Source organism: Alosa sapidissima, chromosome 9, assembly GCF_018492685.1.
Source record: "Alosa sapidissima isolate fAloSap1 chromosome 9, fAloSap1.pri, whole genome shotgun sequence".
NCBI lineage: Eukaryota > Metazoa > Chordata > Actinopteri > Clupeiformes > Clupeidae > Alosa > Alosa sapidissima.
The window spans coordinates 21,531,333-21,546,958 of NC_055965.1; the positions used below are offsets into that span (position 1 = coordinate 21,531,333).

Sequence of the window (15,626 nt, forward strand, 5' to 3'; positions counted from 1 at the left end):
CACATGTGTGCACATGAAATGGGTTAACATGACCCCTGGAGGCAAACATACGGAAAAAAATGGTCATCCTAGGCCCTACAGTTCTCAAGATATTCACAGAGAACTGTGTCTGCCCTACCCTCCATTCGGGGGGTCCAGTCCAGCAGGGGGGCTACAGATCAAAACGAAAAATGACGGTTCCATGCTATCCATGTGGTACAAGTTTCGTGTACCCCGGTCTTTCAGTGTCCCGGGAATCCTTGTTGGTCTACGTCACTAAATGTACACATCAATTATTTTATTGTAAGGCCCCCCATGAACGAAAGTACACAAAACGTGGCATGCATTCAGAGGGTGTCATAATGATCCTACACTTTTAATTTTGTGCAGTTTTGACCTTGTCAGCCAGAGATATTGTGGTGATGAAAACACCTAATTTTTTGCTTTTTAATTTTTAACTAGGTGGCGCTATACATGAAATAAGTGGTAATGGGATGGGTTGACATGCCCCCTTAAGACCAACATATATAAAAAAAGGTGGACCTCCTAGGCCCTACGGTTCTCGTCTCCGGCCTGTCTCCGGCCACCTACAGGCCAGTTGGTGTATAGTAACATAAATTAATTTATTGTGTGGCCCCCATGAACGGAATTCCACAAAACTTGGTGTGCATACAGAGGGTGTCATAATGATCCTACACTTCCAATTTTGTGCAGTTTTGACTATGTTAGGTCACAGATACCTTCAATTACAACACCTCATTTTTACTTTTTTGTGTTTAACTAGGTGGCGCTATACATGAAATGAGTGGTTATGGAATGGGTAGACATGGCCCCTTGAGATCAACATACAAAAGAAATGGTCCTCCTAAACCCCACGGTTTTCGAGAACAAAGAACACCTTGCTATCTGAGAGAACTGGACATGAGTGACAATGCCCTGCACAATGAAGGAGTGGAGCTGCTCTGTGTGGGACTAAGAGATCCACAATGTAAGCTGGAGACACTGAGGTCAGTGATAAGGAATGTAATGCATTATATTATTTTACTACCATTTATTTCAGCAAGAAATGCCCATAGATTGCCCATCCGCAAGTTAAAACCCTCTATCCGTCATGTATTTTAATAATTAAAATGACTGAATTTGTCTGTTTGTCTATACTGTATGTATGAAGTACTAAATCTGAATATGAACTTTGATACACTTTCCATCTCTAATATTTAGGAGAAATCTTGTTTTGTAGGCTGTCTGATCACCCAGAAGGGCTGTTCTTTCTTGTCCTCTGTCCTCAAATCAAACCCTTCCTACCTGAAAGAGCTGGAGATGAACTACAATCACCCAGGAGACTCAGGTGTCAAAGAGCTCACAGACATACTGAATGATCCCAGCTGTAAACTAGAGACTTTCAGGTGAGTACTTGGTGTTTAACATTTTAATCTTAGATGACATCGCCGCCAAACTTGGGGTTTATATCTCAATGCCATAAAAGCTTTGGCAGACTCGTCACCGTCTTGGATCAAACCTATGACAGTGGTATTGTCTGCAAGCTTCAGGAGTTTCAGAGAAGGGTCCCCCGAGGTGCAGTCATTAGTGTAGAAGGAGAAGAGCAGCGGGGAGAGGACACACACCTGGGGAGAGCCAGTGCTAATGGACCGGGTTTTGGATATGATGCTCTCCAGTCTAACCTGCTGCTGTTTGTCTGTCAGGAAGCTGTTGATCCACTGACGGATGGAGGCAGGCACTGTGAGCTGGGTGAGCTTCTGATAGAGGAGTTCTGGGATGATTGTTTTAAACACCGAGCTACAAGTCCACAAACATGAACCTGGGGAGTTGAGGTTGTGCAGGATTTAGTGCGGTCCCATATTGACTGCATCATCCACTGACCTGTTTGGGTGGGTCCTGTTAGGGATTTTAGGTGGGTCAACACCAGTCTCTCAAAGGATTTCATGACCACAGACGTCAGGGCGACGGGCCTGAAGTTATTTAATCCTGTGATGGAGGATTTCTTGGGGACTGGAATGATGGTGGAGCATCTGAAGCAGGAGGGTACTTCACACAGCTCCAGAGACCAGTTAAAGATCTGGGTGAAGATGGGCGCCAGCTGTTCTGCACAGACTCACAGGCAGGAGGGGGGGGGGGGGGGGGGGCACCAGCAGGTCCTGGAGCTTTCTTGATCTTCTGCTTTTGAAAGAGCGACACACAGATCCTTAGGGGTGTGTGAATGGTGTTTTTCAAAGTTATTCAGGTCATCAACTAGACTGGGGCTTTCTACAGGGAGGGAGGGTGGTGTCCTTTAGTCAGTGATGTGATGTGCAGTCTCCAAACTGATGCAGGGTCACTGAGAGGCTATTTTTCAGTTTCTCGGTAGTTTTTTTTGGCTATCCTGATCTCCTTTGTCAGCTTGTCCCACTTCTGTAGGCCTCCTCCTTGATTTGGCGCAGCTTCCTGACATTAGGAATTAACCATGGTTTGCTGTTACTGTATGTGCAAAAGGCCTTTGTTTGCACACAAATGTCTTCACAAAAACTGATATCAGTGTCAGTGAGTTCAGCAGGTTCAAAAATGCCCCAGTCAGTGCAATCAAAGGAGGCCTGTAACTCCAGCTTTCACTCCCTTGTCCACTTCACAGTCCTTGCCACAGGTTTAGAAAATTATTAATTTCTGCCTGTAGGTTGGGATGAGATGACTCAGACAGTGGTCGGAGAGTTCTAGAGCTGCACAGGAGACAGTGCTATAGACTTCTTTTAAATCTGTGTAGCAGTGAACTAGTGTGTTTTGTCCCTGGTAGGACACTTGATATATTGCCTGTATTTAGGGAGTATTAGTGAGGGAGTCTGGGTGTTTTTTTCTGTATGCCTACATTAGTTTCTCAGTCAGTGTTTGAAAGGCAATCTCACATAGATAGATAGATATATAGAGATATACTTTATTGATCCCCTAGGGGAAATTCAAGGTTTTGTTTTGTCTTTAAGATAGATATATTCATATTTAGTGGTCCTTTCTGCTTCAAACCAACTCTTGGAGTTTGAAAAGCACTTCTGTGCTACATTGTAAAAAACGACACAATTTAGCTTACAATGATACAGGAATATTTTATCTTTTATTTTAAGTATTTAGCCTCAACTGTATTTCTTGGATCCTTGTTAAGGTAAGAAGACGGAGAAAATAACAGGTTTAAACCAGGACCGAGAAAATGTGAGTGATTCTTTTTTTTCTTTTTGTAAAAAAAAAAAACAATTACTGTACGTTTGATTCGGAATATGTAGAAACAATAAGTGTGTGTGTGTGGGTTTGTCTGTACAATATGTGTGGGTGTGGAAGTGTATGTGTGACAAATAGAAAGAGTCTGTGTTTGTTCATAGGTTTAGCTTTACATACAGTATGATCCTTGAGCAGTGTCTGGCCCTTTCACTAGTGCACCCATAGGAATGCTAGATTTAGTCATCCCTATGAATTCCACCCAAACTTTGTTAAGAAAACATGTAGTCTAGTTCATCCATTGGAATGCATGATCCTGGCAGTAAGCACCTTTGGCTTGGTAGCTGGCTGTGGCCCTGGGATGGAAGCAACAACTTTTTAACCAATCATTGCCATGTGATGTCATTCTAGTTATTATTTAGTATTTATTATCTTTAGCTATTTTAGATGGAACTATGCAATGACTTACCTGTATTAAGATAAGATATGGTGACCCGTTGGTTGTTTCTTGAGAGAAATTTGAAAATAGCAGTGGGTGAAGTAGAAGGTTCACATTGATGACATCACATGGCAGGGATTGGTTAAAGAATTGTATCACGGTCACTTTGGACACATACACACCAAATATAGACTATTTCCATGATTCAGGGATGATAAACAAGGAATGAAATACCTAAGGCCACACACACACACACATACACACAAACACACACACACACACACACACACACACACACAGTGGCGCCTGCAGGTGGACTGCCGTATGCACTGTGCGTACCATCAGGGCTACGCGGCTATGAGGAGAGAGACCATTCTCAATACTATAGGCTATATTCACTCCATATAGACAGGCTAGTAAGGAAAGCTGGCTCTGTCGTGGGAGCCGAACTGGAGTGCATCACTTCAATATCAGATAAAAGGACCCTGAGCAAACTGATCAACATCTTGGATGATGAATGAATGTCATCCACTCCACAGCACTATTATAAAGCAAAAGAGCTTGATCAGCTGGAGACTTCGCTCACTGCCATGCACAACTGAAAGGCTGAGGAAGTCATTTGTCCCCAGGGCCATTGAACTGTTCAATGCTTCACTTAAGGGAAAAGGAGAGATGGACTTCTCTGCATAGTCTGTCTGCCTCTCCACTCTCTCCATGTTTGAGTACTGACTGCCCACTACTGTTTTACTACTGTCCACAGCCTAATGTCTTACTACTGTTTTACTGCTACACTGTTTTTCATGCTAAATTAGCACACATGACCAATGGCTTCTGCTACAACACTGGATCGCTTTAACCCTATTACCTCAACCTATTCTTGCACTGACATAGTTTTTATATTACCTTGTCTACATTATACATTACTTTCTTATTTGTCCATATTATTTATGCTGGTCTCTAGACATTATTCTTGCACTGTTGCGCTGTTGGACTACTGTTGGACTGCTTTTTGCACCTTCACCATGACACAGGTCGGCGGATGATGTCGTCAATATGGGACTGCAATTTGTCCCATGACAATGACGTATGCTAGGATCGTGTTTGTGGACTTCAGCTCGGCGTTCAACACCATCATGCCTGGACTCCTACATCAGAAGCTCACCCAGTTCTCACAGTTTGTGGACTTCAGCACAGCGATCAATACCATCATGCCTGAACTCCTACATCAGAAGCTCACATAGTTCTCAGTGCCTGCCTCTACATGTCAGTGGATCACCAGCTTTCTGACTGACGTTCAGCAGCATGTCAGACTGGGGAGCATCTCATCCAAGACCCGGTCCATCAGTACAGGTGCCCCACAGGGGTGTGTCCTTTCCCCACTACTCTTCTCCCTCTACACTAATGACTGCACCTCAAAGGGCCCATCTGTAAAACTCCTGAAGTTTGTAGATGAAATCACCCTCATTGGTTTGATCCAGGATGGTGATGAGTCTGCTTACAGGCAGGAGGTAGAACAGCTGTTCCATTGGTGCAGTCAGAACCACCTGGAGCTTAACCCCAAGAAGACTGTAGAGATGACAGTGGACTTCAGGAGAAGTCCCCCTTCAACCCCCCGCCATTTAGAACAACACAGTGTCCAATGTGGACTCCTTTAGGTTCCTGGGATCAACCATTTCACAGGACCTAAAATGGTCCCTCCACATTGACAACATTCAGAAAAAGGCCCAGCAGAGGATATACTTCCTCAGACAGCTAAGGAAGTTTAATCTTCCTAAGGAGCTGCTGACCACTTTCTACTCAGCCATCATTCAGTCTGTCATCTGCACCTCCATCACTGTCTGATGTGGGACAGGGCCTGAATGGGACAGGGCCAGACAGCAACAGACAATTAGGGCTGCAGAGAGGATCATTGGAGCTGACCTTCCCTCCATCCAGGACCTGTACCAATCAAGGGTTAGGAAAAGGGCAGCAAAAATCTCTACAGACCCCTCACATCCTGGTCACACAAACTGTTCAGCCTCCTTCCCTCTGGTAGACGATACAGGGCAGTGTTCGCTAAAACCAGCCGACACAAAGACAGCTTCTTCCCCCAAAGCAGTCATTTTGTTGAACACTCAGAAACAGCCCCCACCCTTACACTGAACAAAGTCAATCAACACTGTTCTGTGTTCTGCTCATCTACCTCATGTGTATTTCAATCTTCTGCCTATATTTATTTTTAATCTTAATCCTCAGTCTATACTGATATTGCACTATTCCCACCCTCTTTTCAATTGTATATTGCATCTTGCCGCCCCCCCCCCCCCCCCCCCCCCCCAGACAATTGCATTACCCTATTCCACCCACAGTGTCTATTAATTTGCAAATGTACATACTGTATTTATTCTTATACATAGCCATATTCTACTGCCCTTTATTCTATTCTTACTGTTCTGTTTTTATTATTTTATTCTTGTTGATTTATTTATTCTTTTATGTTAAGTGAGTGTTTGCTTTGAGAGCAAAGATTAACCTACTGTAAGTCAAATTACTTGTTTGTTTACGCAAACCTGGCCAATAAAGCTGATTCTGATTCTGATTTTCTTATTTAGATGGGAATAACATAACATTTATTCCTACAGCTGCCCTTACACACATAGCCATATTCTACTGCCCTTCATTCTATTCTTACTGTTCTGTTTTTATTATTTTATTCTTGTTGATTTATTTATTCTTTTATGTTAAGTGAGTGTTTGCTTTGAGAGCAAAGATTAACCTACTGTAAGTCAAATTACTTGTTTGTTTACGCAAACCTGGCCAATAAAGCTGATTCTGATTCTGATTTTCTGATTTAGATGGGAATAACATAACATTTATTCCTACAGCTGCCCTTACACACACACACACACACACACACGCACGCACGCACACGCACACACACACACACACACACAACCTCTTATGTTTCCAAGATTTCAGAATGATGCACAGGAAGTCTGATACATTACACACACACACACACACACACACACACACTCACACACATACAGAGCAGAGTGTGTGTTTCAATATGCGTGTGACAGTGTATGTGGTCAAGTGTGAGTGTGCATGTGCATGTTTGTGTTTGAAAAAGCCCTTTCCTTCCCCCTGTTCTGATGAGGGTGTTCTATCCTCTCTTCTTGTGTGCAGATGCATGTGAGCTCACGCTGGACCCAAACACAGCACACAAACGTCTATCTCTCCCTGAGGAGAACAGAAAGGTGACATGTGTGAGTCAGTGTCAGCCATATCCTGACCACCCAGAGAGATTTGACTACTACTCTCAGTTGCTGTGTAGAGAGGGTCTGTCTGGACGCTGCTACTGGGAGGCTGAGTGGAGTGGTGATGAGGTTAATATATCGGTGGCCTATAAAAGCATCCAGAGGAAAGGGGAGAGTGCTGCCTGTGGGTTTGGAGGTAATGACAAGTCCTGGAGTCTGAAGTGCTCTGGTTACAGTACACTGCCTGGCACAATAAGAAGGTGACTCACATACCTGCCCCCTCCTCCCACTCCAGCAGAGTTGGAGTGTACTTGGATTGGCCAGCAGGCACTCTGTCCTTCTACAGCCTCTCCTCTGACACACTCACCCACCTGCACACGTTCCACTCCACATTCACGGAGCCCCTCTATCCTGGGTTTAGAGTTTATTCCTGCTCATCAGTGTCCCTGTGCCAGATCACATGATGTCCTAAACATACAGGAACACCAAAGTCTGCAGAGACAAATTACTGTTCATACACAACTGTGCCTTGATGGAAAACAAGGATAATGAATACACACTCTGGTATTTCGATGAAAATATATGTGATTATCATGGAACAGTTTAACAAGTAAAAATTGTTTATCATTTTATTATGACCGCCGCGCAGCGAAGCTATATATATAGGTAGCATATAGGTTTAGTCAGATTTTTTTTTCTTTTTTTTTTCTTTCTTTTTCGCATGCCCAAATTTCCGTCAATGATTCCCGGGACACTGAAAGACTGGGGTAGACGAAACTTGGTGGGCATGTAACCCCATATGGATAGCATGGAACCATCGTTTTTCGTTTTGATCTGTAGCCCCCCCGCTGGACTGGACCCCCCGAAAGGAGGGTAGGGCAGACACAGTTTTCTGTGAATATCTCGTAGTGTTAATTTCGTCAGACGAGACGAGAGGAAATATGTTCGTCAACGACCTTTTTTTTCATGACTAAGACGAGACGATGACGAGACGGCAGTAATGTCCTGAAACACTGACTAAGACTATCTTAAGATGAATTATTGTTGACAAAAAAAGACGAGACTAAAATGTTTTGCATGAAATAAGAACTAAGATAAAATCTCTTCATTTTCGTCTACAAAATGAGAAGACAGAATATCTAGCTGTTACGTTTTCAAAATATTCCGAATGAGTTCATACGCAACAGCTTTCCTGTAGGCTAGTCTACGTGCTGTTGCTGCAACCCTGTGGCTGCAACACGAAACTACATGGAACAAGAACACTGGAGATTTCTGCCAGAGTTAGCCAAATAACTACCTAAGCTTTATGCCACAATGCTACATACCCAGAAGTTGAAGCTTCTCTCATACAAATTAACATCCACCAGAATGTCCATACGAAAATGTTCATCATGTAATGTCAACTATTTAACCAGTTAGACTGATGATGCAAAGTTTGCTAGCAAGTAAGCTAATATGGAAAGTTCGCTAGCAAGTTAGCTATGGCTAAGATGGAGAGTCTGTTTGGGGAATGTGTTGTGTTTGGGCGCATATCGCCACCTAGCGAGGCGGAGTAAAACATTAATACTTTGGTCTACGACAGTGTTTCTCAAACTTTTTCAGTTTCAGGACCACTTAACTAACCCTAGCTAAAAAAAAAAAAAAGATTAGACCTACTTCAACAGTAGCCTATAATTAGTCTACACTATAGGCCTACTCACTGAACCACCTTGCTTATTGTCTTTGCACTTTGCTTATTGTGTGGATTCATACTGTATGATTTAAACTGGCATATCTTACATAGACAGTGTTGCAGAACTGTTTTTACATACAAGTTGGTTCAATGTTGCAAACAACTCATCTATATTATATTTTACCACGTCTGCTTGCGGACCACTTGGGATAGCTTGCGGACCACCAGTGATTCCCGGACCACACTTTGAGAAACACTGGTCTACGAATATGACAGTGGTCCAGTCAAATCTTTTACTGTCTATGGTCAAATCCCAGCCGAGCTATAACTGTAGCTCGACTTACCTGTGCATGTAAACATACTGACTGACAAAAAATCTGAATGAGTAATTATAACAGACGAGTAGCCCTGTGGACACACAATACTGTTGGAAAATTGAGATGTGTGAAACACTATTTGACTCAAATGGTAATCAGAAATAATTTGTTATAAAAAAAGACTAAAATGTGTTGACTAAAACTGACTAAGACTAAGATACCTTTAGTTTTCTTTTGACTAAAACTAGACTAAAATGACGAGACTTTTAGTCGACTAAAACTTGACTAACAAAAATGATATTTGAATGACTAAATATGACAAAGACTAAAAAGGACATTTCGTCACAAGACTAAGACTAAGACTAAATTAAAAATAGGTGACAAAATTAACACTACTTTGTATCACTGATGTCATGATTTTACAGCTTGTCTTGGAGAGGTTGCAGTGATTTAGCCTGTATAGAAAATACTTGTTGAACTTCCATGAATACATGTACGCATCTTTTTGCAAAGCTCTGATATTGCCTCTCATTTTTGCCATACGATAAATGTTGTGATTGTGTCTAAAAGTATGAAAGCACATTACAAAAATATTCAGGATCCAACACACCTTGTCAATTCTAAAGGGTTCAATTTTTTAAATGGAGATTAAAGTTGTATCCCTTCCCTTCTTTAAAAGAGGACACAACCAGAGCCATATAAAGGTACCTTTATATGGCTCTGGACACAACTGTATATATTCACAGCTGATGAGCCAAAGAGAGTAAAGGAGAAGAACAGACTGACATATAATTTCTGAAGAGTTGCTTTTGAATTTCACTTGTTAAGCCTTTCTTGCTCATGCTGTGTGCAATTGCAATGTACTGTGGGTACAGTGTGTGCTGAACAGTGGTATGGCAGCAGGTACGTGTACCTTGACCAGACCTAACTGAGAGGTGATGTTCAGTGTGGAGAAGAAAGGGCACTGGGGGCAGATTGTTGTGGCGTGAGACGCTGGACTGGTTTTGCTGCCACTATGAATCTGTGTTGGTTGTAACTTCTGCCACCGCTAACAATAGTCAGCTAAGGCAGGGACTGAATATGTGAGTGCAGAGTGTGATCGGAAAAGGAACACCACATGCACAGCTTCTTCACTACTGTTCTCCATCACCAACCCGGCTCCCTTTAAACCAGCTCTTCCCTCCCTGCTACCTGCCACCCAGTGCAGGCCATGTCCCCAACCACCCCCCCCCCCCACCCCCCACCCCCGGTATCCACTCCCCGGTTTCCAGGATGCTTCGCTGTTGATGCACCTGCGCCTGATGATTAAAGGCACACTATGCAAGATTTTCACCTTTACAAAGCCAATTTGATGGTAAACAAACGTGTAATAGGCAAATCGTTCACCTAGAATAGCTATACAGCATAGACGTAGCGAGTCCCTACCGAGAAAACCAGCCATGCAACTTCCAAGAGTAGCGCCCCGCCAAAACTCGCGAGAATCGTCTGGGGGATTACCTTGTCAGTAAATATAGCTCTTTAAAGATAGTTTTTGCCTGTTGTTAATCTAGAACAAAAGCATTTGCATTGTGTACAGGGGGATATGTTGCAAGAAGTTTGCTATTTACAATAGCAGAGTAACATATAAATACATCACGACTCTAGAGGGAGCTCTACACTTGCCAAAAATACCTAAACCTGCATAGTAAACCTTTAAATTAGCCACATGTATTCCACCTCAGTTCTGTGGTTTTTATGTCACATGTGGAGATAGAATGTAGGCTGTGCATGCGTTGCTGATTTAGCTGTGTGTTGTTGTGTCCCCTTCTTTTGCTATGGAACAGGGAGCGATGTGTGGGACATTATTATTCCTTTGGGACATCTATCTATCTATCTATCTATCTATATATTTATCTATCTATCTATCTATCTATTCAAACACTTAATATATTATTTATGTTTGTGGATGAAAGAAAGGAGAATCACACAGTCATCAGCCATTGCCATGGGTATTTAGTAAGTATAAGTAAGTATATATACTCTTTTGATCCCATTAGGGAAACTTGGTCTCTGCATTTATTCCAATCCATGAATTAGTGAAACACACTCAGCACACAGTGAGGTGAAGCACACACTAATCCCGGCACAGTGAGCTGCCTGCAACAACAGCGGCGCTCGGGGAGCAGTGAGGGGTTAGGTGCCTTGCTCAAGGGCACTTCAGCCATGCCTACTGGTCGGGGTTCGAACCGGCAACCCTCTGTAACAAGTCCGAAGCGCTAACCAGTAGGCCACAGCTGCCCCACAAGCTGATTTCTTGCTAAAATCAAATTGTTGGGTAAAATAATATATTGAAGCATTACATTCAATAACTTACCTCAGTGTCTCCAGTTTGCATTGTTGATCTTTTAGTCCCACAGAGAGCAGCTCCACTCCTTCATCCTGCAGGTCATTGTCACTCATGTCCAGTTCCCTCAGATGGGAAGGGGTCATTTGCAGCACTGATGCCAACAGCTGACAGCTCACCTTGGAGAGGTGACACCAATTTAGCCTGTTTTAAAATCAAGAATAAACGTGTCAGTTGTACACACAATCAAAACATACATAACATGTTTATTCAGTTTTATACACACTGAAACAACTGTTGAAATACCGCCATGTCCCTCAGCCAGTATATCAGTTTTTTTTTTAAATCATCATAGTAATTTGAAATACCAAGGCTATACACACCAAAGTCTTCTTGAGACTTTGACAACAGGAAGCATTCTGAGTAGCCCTTTGTCTGATTTCAGATATTTCCTCAGATCAAACTCCTCCAAGTCCTCAGCTGACATCAGCAGCAGATAAGCCAGAGCTGAACACTGGGCTGTAGTCAGGTTCTTCTCCTCATCTGCTGAGTTTATGTACCTAAAGTCCAGAACAATAGAACAATACAAATGTTGAGAAATACAGAATCCTTCTGGCTGTGTCTGCTGACAAATAGTATGTTTCTTTTCACAACATGTTAAATACATTTCAAAGTAGCCTATGTTTTTTTAACAAGCAAGTAGGATTGGTATCGTTAGATTAATTTTGAGGTGTATATGGTATGAATAAATACGTGTTCCCACCAGCCCTCCACTCTGCAGTTCCATGTAAAATTGAAGAAAAACGTTTGCAGCATAGCATTACTGACTATATCCCCAGACACCAGTTAGTTATCTTCCCAATATTGCTCTGGCTGGTGTTTTGCATGCCTTTTAGGTAGTCAGCATACCAGTTTTAGACAGAAAACTTGCATAGAGCACCTACACAATATGATACGATACAACATTATTTGTCAGTTTGTGCTGAAATTCTTTTTGCATCCCTGGGCAGCTCATTTAAGGATAGGAGGACAGAAACAATACATACATGTAAGACATATCATCAATAGACCGACATGTAGACATGCATGTAGGACATAAAGCATCGAAAGACACACATGACAGTATCAACAGACAAACATGAAACTTAGCCACACATGACAGTATCAACAGACAAACATCAAGCATGACAGAAGACAAAGCATACAGTACATATATTGCAAAGAGGCTACGTCAATACATCCAAACTTTCAACACTTGGATAAATGGTATTCATGAATAGATATTGCACTAGATCTTAATGGTTTAACAAAAGGATTGATTGATGTATACAAGAGTATCTGAGTCTATTGCAGTTGAAAGAAAGAACTCTAAAGCGCCTGTTTGAGGGCAGTAGCTAATATTCTCTCTGTGTAGAACATGTGAGGTGTCCATGGAAATATATCTGGCCAGCCTGAGCATGCTCTTGTTGTGGGCTTCCTGGAAGAGGTGTGCTACAGGTAGCCCAATGATCTTTGAACAGATTATAATTTGATTATAGTTTTGCCTTATCTTTGACTAAAAGGCTACTCAGCCAAACTCTGCTACAATAAAGCATTACACTCTGGATCACTGATGTAAAGAACAGAGAGATTATTTGGGTGCTACAGTAGCTCATAAGGATCTTAATCTTATCTAAATCTAAATCTAAATCTTATTCTATTGATTATTTTATTATTTATGTAATTTACTTATTAAAATGCCCATGTGGTCTGGTATACATTGGACAGACCAAATGTCAATTAAAAATTAGAATATCAGAGCACAAAACAGCAATTCGCACTAAAAATACCACTTATGCCATGGCAAGATAGCCTGGCGGGCCATCCTATATCATTGAAATGTATAGTCTGGAATCGAACCAGTCACCTCGCTTAATCCAAGTGGCGGGCAGAGAATTGTCTTTCAAACTGCCTAGGCCAGCGCTACGACCATATCTGTATCCGGTCGGCAAAACGGCAAATACATCCTTTTTCGAAAGGAATGACTTAAGTGCATTGTGTTGCTCAACTTTCAAAGAAAAGCACAAGTCCAACTCCTCCAAAGATGACACCAACGCCGATTCAAACAACCACTCTTCGTTCGCCATAGCCACCTTCCTTGTTGTTCACCGTCGCAGGACTGTCGTTATCCTGTTAAGCCCGCCTTAAGACTCTCTAACAAAATAGAGCACTGTGATTGGATGACGTCCACGGCGTCAGCCAATAGAAATCCCTATGGTTTGATACTAGACGTACAGGCTGAGCAAATTAATTTGCCGCCGCTAGGGTGCGTCTAGATTTCTAGGCTAATGGCAAGACATTATATGCAGGCAAATCATGGATCTCCAGCTTCATTGAAATTTTGGGGGATAGAAAAAATCAATACACCCTCCAGAGGCGGAGACATGATCAAAAAACTCTTATGTAGTGAGGCGTTTTGGATATTTACCCTTGAACACACCTGAACCTCATGGCTTAAATGAGGAACTAAATTTGTCATGCTTTCTGTAGGTCTATGTGCTTAGTTTGATAACTTATGAACATTTTGAACGTGTTCTTAATGATTTCATGCTATACAGTTTGAAATTGTGATGTTACTATGTATTTGATTTCCCATATCTACTTACTCTGTGTTATTATAAATATTGTGTATTTATAGGCCCATTCTCAAAAAACCTGACTCCGACCCCACATCACTAATAAACTACCGCCCTATCTCCAACCTCCCCTTCCTGGCCAAGGTACTGGAAAGAGTGGTGGCCTCACAACTACACACCTTTCTTAACCACCACGACCTGTATGAGCCCTTTCAATCTGGCTTCCACTCATGTCACAGTACAGAGACTGCCCTTCTACGCATAGTTAACGACCTCCTCCTGTCTGCTGACTCTGGTTCACTTAACATTCTCATTCTCCTTGACCTTAGTGCTGCTTTCGATACCATCAACCACAATGTTGTAATCTCCCGTCTGTCTGCTATTGGTGTTTCTGGCACAGCCCTCAATTGGTTTCAGTCATACCTCACCAACAGAAAGCAGTTTGTAACACTTGGTCCACATCAGTCCCCCAAGTCCCCTGTCACTCGTGGTGTCCCCCAGGGTTCTGTACTTGGGCCCCTCCTCTTTCTCATATACATCCTCCCTCTTGGCCAGATTATTCGCAGCCACGGTCTCAACTTCCACTGCTATGCAGATAACATCCAACTTTATCTTACCACTCCCTCTCCCTCTGACCCCCCACCACGCTCCCTCACTTAATGCGTCTCTGACTTAAAATTATGGATGCAAAACAATTTTCTCAACCTCAACACAGACAAAACCGAAATTCTGCTGATTGGCCCTAAAAGCATCCTCACCAAATCTCCCCATCTCACTCTCAACATTGATGGCTCATCTGTCCACTCCACCTCTGTTGTTAAAAACCTTGGCATTCAGCTTGACTCCACCCTTAGCTTTGATCCTCATATCAATTCACTCACTAAGATTGCTTTTTTTCACCTCCGTAACATTGCACGCTGTTATTTACCTGTTGGTAATTGATCGCCCCCTACTGGCGAATGGAATATACATGGAAAAGTAGGGTACTGTGTGTAGTTCTGCAAGCGGTTTGATTCAGTAAACAACCTAACCTGCATACGGCCTCCGTTTCTTCATTTTTATATATCACGGATATAACAGTGGCGACGAGGATGGGATTGATTGTCAACGGAGAGAAAACGGCTCACGTCTAGTGATAGGGGATACACTTTCAGAAGAAGTCACGAACGAAAATAACCAGGTGAAGTGAAGTTAGCTGTGCTAGCTTTATTGCTAGCTTCATGGCGTCTTTCCAAAGTGGAAGCATTGGGGAATATAAGGAATCAGATGAAGATTTTGAATCATATCTTGAACGCTTTGACCAGTGGATAATTGCGAATGCTGTGCCTTCTGACAAAAAGGTCAGTACATTTTTATCCATGATTGGGGCAGAAGCATATCGGTTATTGAAGAACTTAACGTCCCCGACCAAACCTAGCACCGTGTCATACAAACTGCTCAGTAAAGCACTGACTGACCACTACAAACCAAAGCCAATGGTGATCGCCGAGCGATTCCGAGACAACAGCAAGACGGAGAAAGCGTAGCCGATTACATCGTTGCACTCAAACAACTTTCAACATACTGTGAGTTTTCTGGATATTTAGATGAAGCTCTTAGGGACAGATTTGTCTGTGGGCTAAGAACCGAAGCCATTCAGAGAAGACTTTTGACAGAGCGTGATTTAACTTTTAAGACTGCACAGTAATATGACCTCTGACCCTTACGCCTGAGCTAAGCAGTCATCTGTTACAGGAGGTGTTTTACTGGAGTTGAAAAATGTCAGATCACATTCTGGGCAGTGATGTGTACACTCAGAGTTGAGTGTCCATCTCTTTTGTCCTGTGTTCTCTCTGCCTCACCTTCTC

General features: G+C 42.5%; 1 protein-coding gene and 1 long non-coding RNA gene across 2 annotated transcripts in view; one reads left to right on the forward strand and one right to left on the reverse strand.

The window, feature by feature from the left end:
* Window positions 1–15,626, reverse strand: part of LOC121718035 (NACHT, LRR and PYD domains-containing protein 12-like) — a 1,225,568-nt gene that overhangs the window by 696,677 nt on the left and 513,265 nt on the right. Inside the window, exons 30-31 of the mRNA XM_042102784.1 lie at window positions 11,195–11,290; window positions 9,256–9,296 (exon numbers count right to left, since the gene is read on the reverse strand). Coding sequence (XP_041958718.1) covers window positions 9,256–9,296; window positions 11,195–11,290 — 137 coding nt within the window. The remainder of the gene's footprint in view (window positions 1–9,255; window positions 9,297–11,194; window positions 11,291–15,626) is intronic.
* On the forward strand, window positions 873–6,859 carry LOC121718111. The gene is made up of 4 exons (XR_006033847.1): window positions 873–986; window positions 1,220–1,385; window positions 3,125–3,171; window positions 6,782–6,859. It is a non-coding gene; the product is annotated as an uncharacterized LOC121718111 (long non-coding RNA).